Source organism: Balaenoptera physalus (assembly GCF_965194825.1).
Source record: "Balaenoptera physalus genome assembly, chromosome: 13".
Taxonomy (NCBI): Eukaryota; Metazoa; Chordata; class Mammalia; order Artiodactyla; family Balaenopteridae; genus Balaenoptera; species Balaenoptera physalus.
Window position 1 is genome coordinate 38,788,777 of NC_138892.1, and position 17,324 is coordinate 38,806,100.

Consider the following 17,324-nt stretch of genomic DNA (forward strand, 5'->3'; position numbering starts at 1 on the left):
TATTATATAATGTTATCTTAAACTATCATTGACTCCATTTTACAATGTGGCAAGTAAAATTAAAAAGAGAGCAATACATTAATAATTTTAGACCCAGTTTAGACTTTGCATTAAATTCTAGATCCTTTGCTCAGCAAACATACCATGTTAAACAATTAAATCATTAGTCAACTAAAATCAAATCAGAATTGTTAAAGAAATAAATTTGATGTTCTGTGCTTTTTGTGACAATGTGGGAACTTTCAGTGGTGACATTTTCAGGGGTACTTTGCCATTTGAGCAGGGATTTTCTAAAGTTACAAATAGCTGTACTCTAATATCATTCCCAGAAATACCACCTCTGAAAGTCAGAGAATTAAATTACTTCTTTAATCTAGTAACTGTTGTAACCTCAAAGAGAGAATTTCAGGAAATACCACTGTCAGATTAAGTATTTGTAGGAATGCCATCTTAAAGAAGAATTTAGGGCTATAACATAGCCAGTAATTTTATCTGACTTGTATTTTTCAAATGAGAAAAAAAATAGGGGCAATCAAGACACCTTGATTTATGTAGCAACTTGCTTCCACATAGTACTTCCCAACTTCCATAACCTCACTGGATGAAGTTTTCCTCTGTGACCCAGTGAACTTGCATTTCTCAGGCACGAGGAGAAAGGAGTCTCTTTTGACTCTTTTTTCCTGAGAACCTCCTCCCCATCAGGTTGCAAATGGGAAAGGGGATGTTTTCCTATAAATGTGACTGTTCGTGGCATGTTTTCCACCAGCTGAGGTGGGTCTGATATAAGCTTAGTGGCAGCCCGGTTGTTCACTCCAGGGGATTTTGGAGATGGCAAAATCCTGTCCTTACTTGAATATTTTGTCAGTGTCACTCTTTTCCCCCTCTTCTCACCTACTTTCTTGGAGAAGGGAATGGGTCTGGATTACTGCAACCAACTCCCAAAGGCCCTTGTCAAAAAAAGTGTATATGACTGCATGTGATGCGTCGTGCTGAGCTGCTTACTGAGTAGACGCCAGCCTTCACTGTTAGTCCATTGGAAATGAGGTTAATCAAGCAAGCTGTCATGGAGAGTATTGTATTAACTCATACATTTATCACCATCTGTATTCAATCCAGAGCATTGAAAAACTCTTAACTAAATACTGTGAGGCATTATAATATTAACTGAGAATATCAAATACATTTGCAAGTATAGAAGTTAAGTGAGGTTTGGAAATAAAATTAGTTTTTATTCACTTGAATTAAAAATTACATTACATTCTCTGCTTACTTTTATTAAATGGAACAGAATATGGTAATGTGTTTTAAAATTGAACTTTAAAAAACAATCTTTGGATAGTTCTTTTTATTCTAATTCTACTAAGAACGACAACAAATTTCCCACTTCTTCGTAGAAGTAGAAGAAGGAGACAGTGTCTAACAAGAGTGAATCACTCAAACTGAAGTTGAAATTATATGTGAATCTTTATAATGCCCTCTTGAATTCTTTTCACTTCAAATCCTCACACTGTCAAATCATGGATAAAGAAAGACTTACCTGTGTAGTAAAGTCAGCGTCCCATGTCAGGGCAGGATGCTGACAGAGTGACAGTGGCTACAATATTTTTGGAACCCACCCCCTCTTCTTTCCTTTCCTTTATGGAATAATATCTATTCTTTTAAGCCTGGTGACTGGACAAGCAAAAGAAAAGAAGGGGAAACCTTCCTAAGAACAGTACAATTGCCAAACTCCAGCAAAGAGTGTATATGCTTTGGCTGGTGAATATATGTAACTACAAACCCTTAGAAATTTTGAACTAATTTACAAATTAGAAGAGAAGACAATTATCTTTATTTGCTCTCTATGAACAGCCAATTTAGATGCTTCAAGGATATTTCCCTTTTTATCTCTCTCAATGGTAACCTTGTGAGAATTATTCCAATGATTGGCTACCTAATTTTCCACTTATTCTGTTTTCATCTCAATTCATTCTAAAGGAGATTTAAGTGATGAACAATAAAAGATACATGTCCATCACGCACACACAACACAGAAGCATAACATATGATTAATAAAATCAAAAAGGCTGTGAAAAGGAGGAGGGCAGTTGCAGTCTGCTTCACTTTACTATGGTTTGTGTAAAGTTTCTGATGCCAGCACTTTAATAATACAAAAAAACGCTCAATACCTTTAAATATTTTATTGACAATATTAATATACTAATGTATCAAGATGTTTTCAGGCAAGTACATAAATATGACCTAACTCATGATTTCTGATGTACTGTAGATATTAAAATGACGTAATGTTGTACATTCTTTTTGTTTAAAAATATTTTATTGTCCTGAATAACTTCTATCTCTCCCCCACATACACACACAACTTGACATTATATGGTGCAACATTAAGATAAAAGAAAAATTTTAGTTAGCAGGCTCCCTTGAAATATGCTTAAAATAGAAATGTGGTATTTTCATCTGTGACACCAACAGGACCTAAACTGAGTCCATGAGATGATAAATATTCAGATTTATCTACAAAACCAACTGTTTCAGCATTTTCAGCCCCACCTTAAAAATATTATATCAATGATTGCCAGCTCCATTAGGGGGTTCTTTCAACAAAATCATAAACCGAAATGTTTCTTCATTTAAACAATTTTATTTGTGGTGGAATTTCCAAAATCTCTTATATCTTGAAATCATCCACAAAATACTATTTTGTGCTTACATTAAAAAGATGCATTTCATATAAGAAGAGATCAAAATATATACCATTAGGCAGTATTGTTATATTTTTATTTAACACAATATAATCAAAGGATTAAAGAGACAAGCAAAAAAGTTAAATATATATAAACTCCCTATAACTGATTTACAGCTATTCTAAAGTTTTAAGGAAAAAAAATAAAGCTCTAAACATCAGATGTAATATTTTGATAAGCAATATTTATAAAAAATATAAGTTAAGCATTGCAACAAGCTACCTTTGATGAACTGCCCCCTATAAGAAATAGTATCTCTGGAACTATATATCTAAAGCAAGACAAAGGAAGAGAAGAAAAGAAAATATTAATTGCATTAGTGACTTTTTAGTTAAATACACTTTCTTATAAAGTGGCAAGATAATATTTACAAATTTACAACTGAAAGGAAATGTTTATTTACAGGTTGTCTTGCTTTGGGACTTTTTGGGCCTCTTTCCTCCTGTGTAATAGGCCCTCCTGGCAGAACTGATCTCGACTAGATTTTTAGTTCATAGCACATGATAGATGAGCCTGGAATTAGAGGCCCCTTGAGTTGCAGGCTGAGAATCAGTGCTGGCAACTGGGGAGAGAGAGGCTGGGTCCTGGAGAGGCAATCCAGGTTGCTCTGAGTTGGTGATCCGATCCACTATGCTGGATAAGCAGTCCAAGCTGGATAAGGAGCTTTTATCCGTGGCATATACTAAGGATACAAAGAGAACACCATTAAAAAAATCCCTGCTTATGTTGCCCCTTAAGCAGCAGGTCATCTCCTTTGAAACCCAGAGGTCAGGTGGTCACAGAAAGCCTGATGTAGAAATTTGCAACAAATATCTAGCAATTCATGGGGATGAAGGTGGGGAGTGGAGAAGCACCCTGGTAATATTTCAAGCAAAAGCTCCTACGTCTGTGTGTGTGCATGGATGTATCTGTTAGGCGGATTTTCAGAAGATGTGTGTTTATTTTGCTCTGTCCCAAAACTCCGTAAATACCATTCTATCCTCTTCCCAATACCGCATGGAAGAACAGACTCTGCTTTGATAGGCTGAATTGTGAAGTTGAACCGGTTTTTAAACTCCTCTGAAGTCATCAGTTCTTACCATTTGGTACATCAGGACAGTAGACGCTGTCAAAACTGCTGCTTTTTCTGGACCAGACAGGGCTGTTACATTCGGGCTATAATAAAAGACACAAAAGAAGGCATTTGTTTTCAGGTCTTGGCAAAAGATGCTCTGACCTAGGGTGAGGCAGTGCTTGCCCACCAGCTCCATAAACTGACCACTCTCAAATACCTTCATTGCCTTGATTTAGCAAGGGCTAGCCTCACCAAATTGCAAGGGCACTGAGGTCAATCTCTGTGCTTGGAGAAGAGGAGAGAGGCAGCAAAAGGAAGAGGGCGGGTGGAATTCAGCAGCCATGTGCATTGGGTTAACCATGCAAAATGGATTGGAGTAGAAGGAAGCCACACTAATTCAGAGAGAGAGCACTTTCCCAGGGCAAAACCACATTAAAACCTGGCAGCGTTGGCGCAAACGCCCTCTGTAAAGAATGCATCAACATCTTCCAGCCAGGCCTCAGCAGAGCAGGGACTCGGGTCACGCGGGCGTTTCTTAAGTTACAAACTGCGGGACAGTGGAAGCCTCACACAGTTGGCTTTAGACGTTAGTGTATGGCAGGGGCCACTGGTGGTAATATATTGGAAATAAACTGAGTTGTAGAGAAAACATCTGATTGATCGTTCACAGCCACCTATCTCACGTGACAACCTCCTCCTACGATGTACACTTAGAACTTGGTAGGAAGTCAAACTGAACTCCTGGTCCGCAGCTACCTGTTTCCTGGCATCTGTCTAAATGCGGCACCTCTCTTCTCTTTCGGCAACTGCCTGCCCATCCCCACCCCCAACTATCCACCAGTAACTACTGGCTGTTTGGTCGCTACACCTGGCCTAAATGAGATGTAAAGGTTTTTGCAAAAGATTGGAAGGGCCTAGTGGGTGCAGAGCTCTCTCTTACCATGCCGTCAGAGCAGCTGGAGGTGGGGCTGGTGGGCTCGGAGCAGCTCTGCCCCGGCAGGCTGTAGTAGTTTTCCACCTGTTCCCTCAGCAGCTCCTGCAGGCTCTCAATGTAGCGGATGGCATTCCTGAGGATCTCCACCTTGGGCAGCCTCTGGTTGGGGTTGGTCGTGGTGCACCGCTTGAGCGTCTCGAAAGCCTGGTTGACCTTCTTTAGGCGTCTCCGCTCACGCATGGTGGCCGCCTTCCTCCGATCCATGGTGGTGGACTTCCTCTTGCATGCTTTGCAGGCCCACATGAGGCAGTGGCCGGCCTGGTGGTGGCCCGTAGGTGCTCGCACGTGCTCGTCCTCGTCTGAGCCCTGCAGGTCTGCTTTGTGCCCCCCGAAAGCAGCCACTCGCGGCTCAAACTCGTCCCCAAACCCGCCCTCGGGGGACGGGATGCAGGAGCCATCGTAGAAGTACTCAGAAGGCGAGAACTGGCAGCCATCCATCATGTCCATCTTCTGCGGAGAGGCAGGAGGTGCACCTGGGCAGCAGCGAGATAGGGGAGAAACCGGAGCCTGGCGCCGCTGCGGGCAGGCGAGTCCCGGGCGGAGCTCCCTGGTCGGTTTCTCCGGTAATTAACAAGGGCAGATGCCTGGCGGCCTGGGTCGGCCGCGCTGGGGTTGAGGCTCTTTATATATTCCTGGGGAAGGGAGGCCGGCCCCAGTGGCCCCGCACTATTAGCATATCCCACCGCAACCCCCGCCGGGGCTGTCTGGGCAAACCTCCGCCTTTCCTCTAGAGACAATTTGCTGTTTACTGCCCCTTTTGACGCTAATGGTTTTACTGCATTTCTGCTGGGGCGGGGGTGATGCCTCCCCAACCCGCTTACTTGCACACTCTAGCTTACCTAAACCAAGGGACACTTAAAGGGTGTCGCAGACAAAAGGAACGAAGGAAATCCAACTTTTTGTACGATTGCTCTCACATTAAAAAAAGATAATTAGTAAATAGAACTCCCTACTTCAGCTGACACCAAAAGCGGACCTGCCTTCCCAGTCCGGGACACGAGGGAATCACTTTATTTTCAGGTGTTTCTCTTTTTCATGAACTTTAGTTGTGTCAGGCATATTTTCAGCCAGTAGGCCAAATAACGGTTGCTAAAAACTTGAAGTGGCACTTTCAATAATGGAGTGGATCTAGATTTTTTTTTTTTAATCTGTTTTGTTTCTCATCATATTGCCATTTTGTAGGCTCTGTGTTATTGGGGGTAAGCGGGGAGGGGGAGGTTCCTTTTCCCCAAGACAGAACCCGCTCTGAGTTCTCTATGCTCATCTAAAAGGCGTGGGCTCAGGAGGGCCAGGTGGCCAGGAACACACCTCCCTTCCTCTCTTTCCCGCTTATGCGCATGTTTGCTGAGCGCCTCCTCTTTTGCGCCAGACCTTTGATGGGCCCTCAGCCGGCGGAAGATACACACTGACTGCGTCTCTTAAGATTTGTATTCTAAGAAACCCAGTTTTAGACGGCGAACTTCTTTCCAGGGGTGCGTCTTCCTTCTCCCTCTCATTCTGCTCCGCCCTGTCGTTTCTACAGACTAAACAGCCAAGCAGGGCTTTGGGGTCGCTAATTTTCTGCTTTCAGGCAAACTAACACCGTTACAGATGCGTCCCAGCTGCCGGCACAGCAATCCTTCTTGGCTCGTGTAAAATTTCCAACTCCTCCAATCCGAGAAACTTCACACACTTTGGCGACAAAAGCCTTCCAGAAAAGCAATCACAGCAGGGTCTTTGAAACTTTGGTGGCGAGAAGGCGAGAGGGGAGGGCTTCCATTTAAGTGACAATGAACCTATTAATCAGCTTTTGTCAATCCTCCTCCACCCTTACTTAACCCACTACCAAATCACTTGCCAGTTGGGGGGGGGGGAGCTTGCTGTTTATATACGGGAAAAGCCCTTACTTCAGGTCTAAACAAGTAAAGTATTCTGAGGTTTGGGATCAGGCCTTGTAGCCTCATTCAAAGAGGAGAGTTCTCACCTTGATCTTGCGTCATACAGTCCAGTAACTGTTGTGACTCCGAACGTACTGGGGGCTGGGGGAGCTTTCCTATTACTTTTTCCTAAAATTATTTTCCGAAAGCAACCCTGGCAGGCAGACCCCTGTCTGCAGGAGCCAGAGAAGTATTAACTTTTTCAGGTGAAATCTGTACTCCAAAGTGAAGGCCCCAGAAACCAGAGGTGGGGGAGTGTCAGTCACTAAGGTTTGCTACAGACATCCCAGCCGCAGTCCTCTCTTCCAAGTTCTGTCATCTCTAAGACAAAGACACTACCACCGCCACCATCACCATCCACTCTCGAAAATCAGGCCCTTTCATACCAACGGGCTGCTTAGTAGGCCTGTGGGAAATTCATCTGTACCTTATTTAGGACTATTAACAAGTGGATGCCTTTGAAATGAATAGGTACCCAGGGCTACACCAGATAAAAGAATTAAGTTCCTAAAGAACTCATCCAGGCGGGGTGGAAACATTCCAAACCATGCACACTGCTACCTCTGAAACACAGTAGTGGATAGATACTCTCATCCGGGAATTCTCAGCCAAGTCCCACAGGTTCTGGTCAGCAGCAATAGTACCATTTTCTCTGCCTAGAGAGTCCAGAAGTTCACACACTGCTCGAAGCTAAAACTGAGTTGTGTGCAGATTTAAGATTTGGGCACAAATAAACTTTAAGTGGAAGATAGAATTTATCTTGCCTTTCAGCTGATTTCTTTCCACCAGGCACCTAATGTGCTTTGTACCCAAACTGCTCAGCGTGGGATGTGTGGAGCAAACAATTATAAAGAATTTTCTATTTGCCACGCACTGTTCCCAACCCTTTCCATGTATTCACTCGTTTATGACTTCCAACAATTTTGTGGCAACTGTAACCGGACCCATTATTAAAAGAAGGTAACCCAGCTCAAGGAGTAAGTCATTGGCCCCCGGTCACACAGAATTAGAAACTAGGCATCCCCTTGGAGAGCTTGTGCTCCTAGAGGTGAATTTCGTTTGTTTTTTTCTTCAATCAGTTCGTTCTCACTGCGCGTCCTTAACGCTCCAGAGCAGAAACTCGCAAACGCCGGTCCCGGACAGCTTTCCCTCGGCTCCCGGGCTGGGAAGACGCTGTCACTCAGGCGGCTCTGTCAGGAACGGTGGTTCTCAGAGGTTAGGGCTGTCTTTGGTAAGGTGATCTCAAACAAATTTACCAGAGTGCCGCGGGTGAGTGGAACTAAAGAAGCCGAGAAAACACAAGCGCCCGGCGGCTTAATGGGACTTGCTAGGGGGGAAACAGGGTCCAGGGTTGAGGACCCTTGGGACCCAAGTGCTGAAAATAGGATCTCAGAGCACCAAAGTTAAAAAAACGAGACAAAACTTTTAGACCTCTGTCAGGGGCGAGAGGAGAAAGAGATCAAAAAATGGGAGGCAGGATACAAAGAAGGCAGGAAGCCAGCGCCTCAAAGATGGCTGGGCTCGCCTAATTCGGGAGCGATTCCCCTGCGCTTTTCCCAGGAAAGACCGTGGGAGGGGAAAATGCGAAACTGAGTGAACGAGACAGAGAAAAAAAAAATTTTTTTTGAGTGGGAAAATTGCACAGAGAAGTATGAAAAAAGTTAAAATTTACTTTTTTTTTAAAAAGGTCGTTTGCAGTGCTCATCTGGGTGGCCTCTTCTTCTCAAAATCAGACTAGCTTGGCTTTTGCTTCTCATAGAAAAGAATGAAAATACTGTTTTCCACTATTTCTCCAGAGAAGTGGATGTCTTCCATGCAGAGAAAACTCACGATTGTCTAATATGTAAACGGGTTGTTAGAAATGATATTCCAACACTGACTGTCTGCTAGGAAAGTATCACAGTAGTCAGATGATGGGAGGAAAACTCAGCCCAGCTGGGTGTTATAAATGAATGCCCACCAAGGTTCTGGTGAAGTATCAATAGATACAATGTTTTTAAATTTTTGTGTCATTTTACATCCTGAATAAAAATAAACACATGCTTAATTTTCTTACAATTTAGACTTGTAAGCAGGTTTTAATTGCAAAGACCTTTAAGTAATCATCAAGTTTTTTTTTTTTTTTTTAAAGAGAACCTATTTTAGTTTAACCATTATGGCAACAATCCTAGTGTTGATGGACAGACCACACCAGCAAAATGATGCTTAGAGCTTCCTTTTTTAGTAAAATTTGCCCACCCTAGGAATTCTGCACAATTGAAAATTCTCCATGCTTCTCTTAGCAGGAGAAATCAAATATACATAGGAAGACAAGTTCATTTCAATTCGTTTCTGCCCCTACTTGAGACCCTTATCAACTCCTGGACCAAGGGAGTTGTTCTTGAAATTTTTGCTTATTATATCTGACGTAACAACGTGCTAAACAATTTCAAACCGCTATTAGCTCTGGGAACCAGGCACACCTAAGTAAACACATTAGTACCTGCCAAAGCTGCTGGAAGAATTTGTGGAGAAGACAGCTGAGGAAGACATTGGCCTCTGCTTGAATTCGAAGACTCCCAGGAGAGATCAAAGGCCTAAGTAAGGACTTTTAGCAGCCTTGAGAGTAGAGAAAGTAGCCAGTCCTTGCAGCATTATCTTTGTTCCAGCACATGGCATAGGCATTCCGTCTCACAGGCTGACTCTGAACTAGGCTTGCAAAAAATTGCTTTTTCAGAATGAAACCTCTAGGAAGGAGGGTCATCTTTTGTAACACTTCTTCTGACTTTAAGGGAGTGACTGGAGGAGTCCTTTGGAGAAATGTCTTGATGGCTTAGCTCTTTGAGGAAATGCCATGTTATTGCTAATTTACTAATGCAGTAGAGTAGGAAATGAGATATTCAAAGTTTAAACTAAAATTGTTTAAAAGTAGTTTTTCCAGATAAGGTGTTGTAGGAGGAAGGTTTTGAGATGAATAAAAGGGATAAAATATTACTAAGAGAAAAGCACAGATGGGTAAATTCTAACTTTGAGTTAAGAAATGTCTTAATAGGGATAGAGGTCACTTTCACAGCCCAGTCTCTGCCAGTCTCAAGAGGACTTGGGAACACTGAATTTTAGCACCACACCTCCACCCTAAAAACATATGAAAGAGTCTGAAAAAAAAAAAAATGAGTCCGTTAGACATAAGTGTATTTCCACTACGTTCAGGCTTGAAACTCAATGATCCAGGTGTGATGATTAAAGTTAGTCTCAGAAAGCTGACATTTGACATTCTACAAATTATTTCTATAGTAACATAAAAGAGAAAGTCACTTGTTATTTTATACTTGATAACTTCATGCCTGCCTCTGGAAAGAGGCTCAGTTTTAATCTCAAATTGCTTATCTTTACCAAGTTATTAACATCTTGATTTTCTGCTTCCACAGCCCTGTTTGTTTTGGCTTTGGCCTTAGTCAAGCTTATCATCATTAATATCAAATAAAAACATTTAAATTGCAAACACACCAAGGATTTCATTGGAAAGCCTAACATGTCAGCTATAGCAGTGGAGGTCACATGAAGTCTTTGGGAAATATTTGCTCTATTTAATGAAGAGACTTCTATAGGCAAACTTATTCCAAACAGTTTCTCAAGTTACCCAGCTAAGAGAGATAGAGAGGATTTGATTTGCAAAGGCTGAATAAAATCTATCAGCAATTAAAGTCCATGAATTGATAAAAGCTTTCTGCTGATGAGCAGACTATAACACAAATCTTATTATAAATATACGCACAGTTATAAAGTAAATGAGTTCACCTGGTCACTTATGACATCTGATTTCAGTTGTGGCATGAATCTGATTTTCCAAAATATAGGGGTGTGCGTGTACATATGCATTTTAGGAAATCGTTATCGATTCTCAGGAAAAAAATCATAGATACATAATAAGCATGATTAATGGGTATACACACCATCAAGCCATCTTCAGTCACATGTGTTCTGATTAGGTAATTTGCAATGCTTGACCACGTATCTTTTAATTAAATGACTCCTCTAATTTGGAGTTTACTAGCTAATCACTCTTGAGAAAGAGCTTTTGGAAAACAACTGTCAAATACAGCCAAGTTATTCTACAGCCCTTAAAGGCTCCTTCTCATTTTTCCAGGGCTTCTCTTTCAGGATGCATAAGCAATTCAGAGGGCAAGCTTGAAGCCACTGATGTTGACTGGCTCCAAATGCTGGCTCTATACTTAAAAATGCAAGAACTCCTCTCTGTTCCAAAGTATCCTTGTCTCATAAGAGATAACAAAAGAACCCCTTTACAGGTTTTCGTAGGGTTATATGAGTAAACAGGTAAAGTGTTAGTAATGGCTCATTCATTTTACTGCTGGTCTCATTGTTATTAATACTTTCTCAGCCAGAGCCTGCAAAAAAGCTAGAAAACTAAATCTGAAGGAACTGTGGCTTTTGGTGGAAGAAAAGCCTCTTGATGGTCAATTTAGATTTACTAATGAAAAATAAAAACAGCTGACATTTAGTGTTTATTTTTGTGTCCTGTTTTGGTTAAGAACTTTCTCTCAGTGAATCTTCAGAACCCCAGGAGTTAAGCACTATTATAGTCATCCCCATTATTTTATAAATGAGGAAACGGGAAAAAGAGAGGAGCAGTGATAGTTCCACGTTTACACCGTAGCGGCGAAGGTTCAGTCCAGTTATGGCGCACAGAGGTTCAGCAGTTTGCATCCACTAACACTCCCACCTACATCTCACACTTTTGAGAGGGATTATATGTCAAGATCAGTTTCCTCTCTGAAGCTTTCTGCATTTTAGGAGAAAGTGGAATTATCCATACACTCAGAAAATTGAGTAACTATTATCCCCAGGAAGAAGCCTTTTGAAATGCTAAAGGGGCAAGATACTGCTCCATGCCTGCGGGGGGCGCGGTCTGTGGCGGCATCTGGAACTCTGGCGGTGGGCAACAAGGTCCAGACTGGAGCGTTGGGAATGAAGTTTGGGCTGGGAAGTGCTGAATTAGATTTGATTTTCCCATTTCTGAACTGAGGACTAGCTGTAGAGAAAAAGAGGGAAGGAAGCAGTTAAGGGCGGGCGGGGGGAGTGAAAGTACCATTTACGGAATGTAAGAGAGAAGTAGCAATTCCAAAGAAATAGCTTGCCTCTTTCCTCTGCTTCACTTCCCACTGTGATTCTTGGTGGTCGTTTCTTCCTGAGGTTACAGGATAAACAAACCTGGCACACGTTGTAAAATCCTCGCGGTGAGGAGCTCCTGGGGCTTCAAGCCTCTCTGGGGCTTTGCTATTTGGTCCAGCTAAGAGGTTTCATGTGTGTTGTTGTGTCTTTTGCCCTCAGCCATTTAACCCTTACCTCTCTTGAAGCAACCTTCCTTCAAAGACGCCCACCCCACCTCATGAGACAGATCGTCCCCTTCTTTTATCTTTCTATTTGGAAAACAAACCCAAACCACAAGAGGTCTTGAGGCTATTCCAGTCTTCTAGCCACCAGTCTAGTTCAAGAAAGCCAGGGAGGGACCAGAGACCTGGCTCAGAAGCCAGCGCAGCCCCTGGTGCACCATATGAATGCTTCCTCACGAAGGGCCGCCGGGCCTGTAAAGTCAAAGAGGGAAAGTAATTCGGGCTAAATTAACTGAAGATTTCTTAGGCAAATAAGCAGAATTTTTGTGTGGTAATTTCTTGTTAACAATGAGATTTTCCTCAATTGAACATTCAGTTGTTAACTTTGAGAAAGTAAATCTCACCCAGATCTCCAGGTAAAGGACAGTTAAAACAGAAAGAAAAGGGATGCTGATAAAAGGGAAAAGGGCAGATTTCTTCCGGATGGTCTTCATTTCTAACCACAAGTGTGAGGTCTACATGAGATAGAAAAGTGAACAGTTTAATTCAGACACAGGAAAACAACCCATTTTCCTCCCTTTAAATCAGTCCATGAGTAAACGCCCAAATAAACGGGCTTGGGTGGTTTCTAAATTAAAATGTGGTTCACCTTGATTTATGCCCTCAAACATGTTTTTTTCAGTTGAATCAAATTAGGAACAACTTTGTCCATATAGAAACTTATATTTTAATATTACAATACCAGGATCCTCGCACATTTTATATACGTCACTACACAGTTAAAATATATTTCTTAGGTTTACATTAAAAAATGAAAGTACTAAGATTATTTACAAAAATATATTCAATACCACTAACATTTAGATGCAACGTTCCCACTTTGCTTTAAACAGGAATGAACTTCTTTTGAACATGGCACAAAAGGATCACCATAATAAAAGTAAATATATTACAAAACCAACCAAACGAAAACAAAGCAAAACTGCTAGATCTAAGCCACTCGCGGTTCCCAAAATACAAGTCCAAAGCCGAAAGGCTTTTTCATCTGAGCGTGCACAACAGTTTCCGAGAAGTTTCTTTGTGGATATGGCTCCTTCCCTTTCATGAGCTCCTGGGTCTGGGTTCCTAAATATCACTGTAACGTGACCTAAAGGATTAGGCGAAGGAGGGAGGGTGGGATCTTCCTGCTACGTGGAGGACATCCCAAGCCCCGGCGCCGAGTTACTTCTCCACCACCTCCTCCACGCAGGGGAGTTTGTGCTCCTCCGAGGAGATGCTGTCCACGATGGAAGAGAGGCATCGAAGGCTACTCGAGGCCGATGAATCAATGCTTGCCCCTCCTGAGCGCAGAAAACACACACAAACATAACCCCCAAGGAAGGAAGGAGCCGGCAGCCCCGCGCCCCGCGCGAAGCCGCTTGAGACCGCGCGGGAGGACTGGTCCCCGCGCACGGAGCGCCGGTCTCTTAGGGACCGTCCAGGCTCCTGCTGGGCTCCCAGCGCTTTCTGCCCCCAGCAAGCACCCCAGTCCTCTCCCGGGGTGTTCTCCAGCGCAGTCCAGTGCCCTTTTACTTTACCTTCCTTGGCAGTTATCACGAGCCCCCTGGAATGATCCGAAACACTTGGCCACTGGGAGCTGCAGGTGCGCAGGAAATCCGCACCCTCAAGCTGGAGGAAAACCGAGGCAGCAGATTAGTAAAGAAACATCGGTTCCGGGGGGGTGGGGTGGGGTAGGGGACCCTTTGTGAGGGGGTCTCTCCCCTGTTTCCTCGGGCCGGGTATGAAGTTCCTGCCCATGGCAGGCACCCCGTGTTCACGGGTCACCGGGGGTTCATTTGAGAGGGAGCGGGAGGGGCGGGTGAGGAAGGAGGACGCGAACGGAGACAGAGCAGCTGGAGGTTAAGGCCGCAGGGAAGGCGACTAACGAGCCTGTGCATTCCCCGGCCTCGGCAGCATCTGGGCTTACACTCTCTTGCTTGGCTCTGTAGCTGAAGGGGTCCACCCCGAGCTCCTGCATTTTGTCCTGCTGATCTAGCCGGTGCAGCAGGTCCTGCAACCGCTCTATGTAGTTGATGGCGCTCCGCAGAATCTCCACCTTGGGCAGTCTCTGGTTGGGGTTGGCCACAGTCCGCCGCTTCAGTGCCTCGAAGGCCTCGTTGATCTTCTTTAGCCGCCTCCTCTCGCGCAGGGTGGCGGCCTTCCGCCGGTCGGTGGGGGCAGATTTTCTCTTGCAGGTCTTGCAAGCCCAGATCAGGCATTGGCCGGGGCAGTGGGGAGGCTGCAGGCCTGGGGGCGCCAGGACATGTTCCTCTCCGCTGCTGTCGCTCCCAGCTTCCGGGGGCATTTGGTCCTGGCAGGGGGACAGGGTACCATCACTCCCTGGATACAAAGGAGAGCCCTCTGCCACTTCTAACGGCTGCAGGGTAACATTTTCCCCATCCAAGTAGAAGAAATAGGAGCCAGTTTCAAAAAGGTCCATCATCATGTTCTCCTCCTTGGCCTCTGACTCGGTCTGAACTGGGTGATGGGCTCAAAAACCCAGAGGAGCCACCCAGATGGCATTTAATTAGTGCGGCGACTTAAGTCGCCCCAGCTTTATATATAGAAGCTCCTGAAACTCAATCCAACTTTTAGCTGTCATGGAGCACCAGTCTCTCAATGTGATTACAGCCAGTGCTCTCTAGAACATCTAGTTTGAAAGAAAACTGAGAAGTGTCACCCCCAGAATGACGTGACAACCTATATGCAGAACAGGTTAAAACAAAATACATAGAGAGGATCCAATAATGTAAACAAAGCATCGAACACTTCAATCTGGGGCAGTTTAGATGCTAACCTGCTTACAGGACAACTTCAGAACAACTGGGGATTAACACTGCCCCCTTCCCCTCCCCCAGGCTCATCTGAATTCTAAGTATAGACCCATGAGGAAAGATTTCAAAGGCAACAGCCATTGCTCCAAAATAGCTTGGTTAATGTTTGCAGACTGGTTCAGCTCTTTTCTCCCTCCTGCCTGTCAAAAAGGTGCTATTCCTGTGATTAAAACCATTACAGTCCTTCAAAGGTTATACATGACTTTCAGGCTTCAGCCTCAATAGCAGCAGGTAAATCTCTTTCCTCTCTTTACTAAGGTTGAATGACAGCTTGGGAGCTGGACGGGCTGGCTGGAGGGTGCTCAGATTCCCTCCTTGGCTATCTTTTTTTGGAGGGTGGCAACCAAGATCTGAATTCCGTACCCCTGGAGCAGTAGTACCTATAAGGTAAGGGGTGGGACTGAGGATGGGGATGTACTAAATGTAATAATGTCTCTTGAAAAATAGTTTTAGTGGAAATAAGACTCACACTATAGCTATTTGATATTCCAGGATTCAACGTACTACTCCAAGATGCCTCTGTTAAGGCTCCTGTTCTACAATGTGTGGTCATAGCTTTTTCATTAGCATTCTCGGTATCCACTGACTCCAAATAAGTTCTTTCATAGGATTCAGATGAGAAAGGTAGCAACCAAGATACAAACCAAGGAACAGAATGTTTAGTTGCAGTTTGCCCATGATCCAGTACACACAAGTATGGTGGTTGAGGAGGCAGTACAAGATAAGGGTGAAGTGCAGGGCCCCTAAATTCCAAAGACGCCCCTTCAAGTCTTAGCTAAGTTAATTTTCTATTTATGTGTGCATGGGTAATACTAGGTCTTGATTTCTTTAAGATAACAATGGTTGCCTTATGGAATTTTGGTGAGAATTCGATCAAATGATACCATGCGTGTGAAGCATATAACCTTATATTAGCTGCTTGATGAACATTAGTTATTTAAAGCATAAGGCTATGTCAAGGCTAAGACCATTTCTTATGAAGGAAATAAAGCACAGCTGTAGCAGAGATTTATTTTTTCTCCTATTTAAATTGTTTTATTTTATTTATTTATTTATTTATTTATTTATCTTATATCCCTTCCCTTTCCCTTTCCTTTCCTTTCCCTCCCAGAGCTCTGGAAGGACTCCTTCCAACCTTAAGTTGCCCTTGGGGTGACAGTCAACTCTGGTTTTAGCCTTTATAGTCAGTGCCTGAAAAACTAGATGGAAACATAAGATCTTCTTATTCTACCCCAAGCAGTGATAATTATAGGCTGTGTTCAATATGATTTCATTTTTTAAATGAATAGACTGAAGACAATGTCCTTGGACTCAATGGTCAGACAACGTAGAAACTAGTTACATTTTTTAGTTAAATCACTTATTCCAGAAGATAATTCTTCATAGTCTCTTCCTATTGAGCCACAGACTTGGGATGTTTGACATTTTGTGCTGTTTTTACATTTTTGTTATGTGCAGCTGAATAATTCCTTATAAAGTGTGAGAACCATTTTTCTGTTTTTGGAAAAGTAGGAGGCACAGGGAATAATAAGAAGCCAATACTTCTGTGACATTTTCTCCTATTTCTGCCATTCCCCTGGTTGCTAATATCAGCAGTTGAGACTCCAGATTGGAGGCTCCAAGAATTCAGGGAATAGCCTAACATCTATTAAGGAAAATTACCCTGTGCTCTTAACCTCACTCTGTGCTGTATCTTATAATGTGAAGACAATTTGAAAAGTCATTTTAACCAGTAAAGTTATATAGCATTATTGCTAAGATTATTAAGATAACGATATCTGAAATGCATTTATTCAACATTTTTGGGGTACCTACTGAGTGCCAGATAGCGTCCTGGGTGACAAGAATAAAGTGGTGAAAAATGCTCTCTTCTTATGGAGTTGGAATCTAGAAGGGTGAGTGAAATTGACTAAGTGATTAAAAAATGGGAGCAATAACACTGGAATTGGGTGTGGAAGACCTAGATCACAATCGTTTTGGGCCAATGAGAACTCAGTCAACCCTAATATCTCAAATTCTCAGTTTTTTCACCCATAACATGTATAATGACAAAGACATCATACTCTCAAAGGTCATGATAAAGTTTTTCAAAATGTGAAATCGCTTCAAAAATGTTGCATACCTATAAAAGTATTTTTATTACTGCAATTAGGTATAGAGAAAAAATGAGATAAGAAAAAGATCACTTCTAGGGAATTTTGTTGCTTGGGTGACAGAAGTAACGAAGCATCGACGTATATACACTACCAAATGTAAAATAGATAGCTAGTGGGAAGCAGCTGCATAGCACAGGGAGATCAGCTCAGTGCTTTGTGACCACCTAGAGGGGTGGCATAGGGAGAGTGGGAGGGAGGCTCAAGAGGGAGGGGACATGGGGACATATGTATGCATATGGCTGATTCACTTTGTTGTA

At 43.0% G+C, this 17,324-nt stretch overlaps 3 protein-coding genes across 5 annotated transcripts in view; 1 reads left to right on the forward strand and 2 right to left on the reverse strand.

Annotated features, from left to right (window-relative positions):
* MYF5 (myogenic factor 5) overlaps nucleotides 1-12,465 on the reverse strand; it is a 39,852-nt gene extending 27,387 nt beyond the window's left edge. The window contains exons 1-3 of the mRNA XM_082419101.1: nucleotides 4,739-12,465; nucleotides 3,824-3,899; nucleotides 1-3,426 (exon numbers count right to left, since the gene is read on the reverse strand). The exon at nucleotides 1-3,426 is cut by the window's left edge and continues 27,387 nt beyond it. Coding sequence (XP_082275227.1) covers nucleotides 3,236-3,426; nucleotides 3,824-3,899; nucleotides 4,739-5,239 — 768 coding nt within the window. The 5' untranslated portion in view covers nucleotides 5,240-12,465 and the 3' untranslated portion in view covers nucleotides 1-3,235. The remainder of the gene's footprint in view (nucleotides 3,427-3,823; nucleotides 3,900-4,738) is intronic.
* Nucleotides 1-17,324, forward strand: part of LIN7A (lin-7 homolog A, crumbs cell polarity complex component) — a 318,473-nt gene that overhangs the window by 265,355 nt on the left and 35,794 nt on the right. The gene's annotated exons all lie outside the window — the stretch shown is intronic.
* On the reverse strand, nucleotides 12,748-14,876 carry MYF6 (myogenic factor 6). The gene is made up of 3 exons (XM_082419111.1): nucleotides 14,005-14,876; nucleotides 13,616-13,706; nucleotides 12,748-13,378 (listed from the first exon to the last, which is right to left on the reverse strand). Exons 1-3 carry the CDS (start codon nucleotides 14,521-14,523, stop codon nucleotides 13,260-13,262), a joined length of 729 nt encoding a protein of 242 aa, XP_082275237.1. The 5' UTR covers nucleotides 14,524-14,876; the 3' UTR covers nucleotides 12,748-13,259.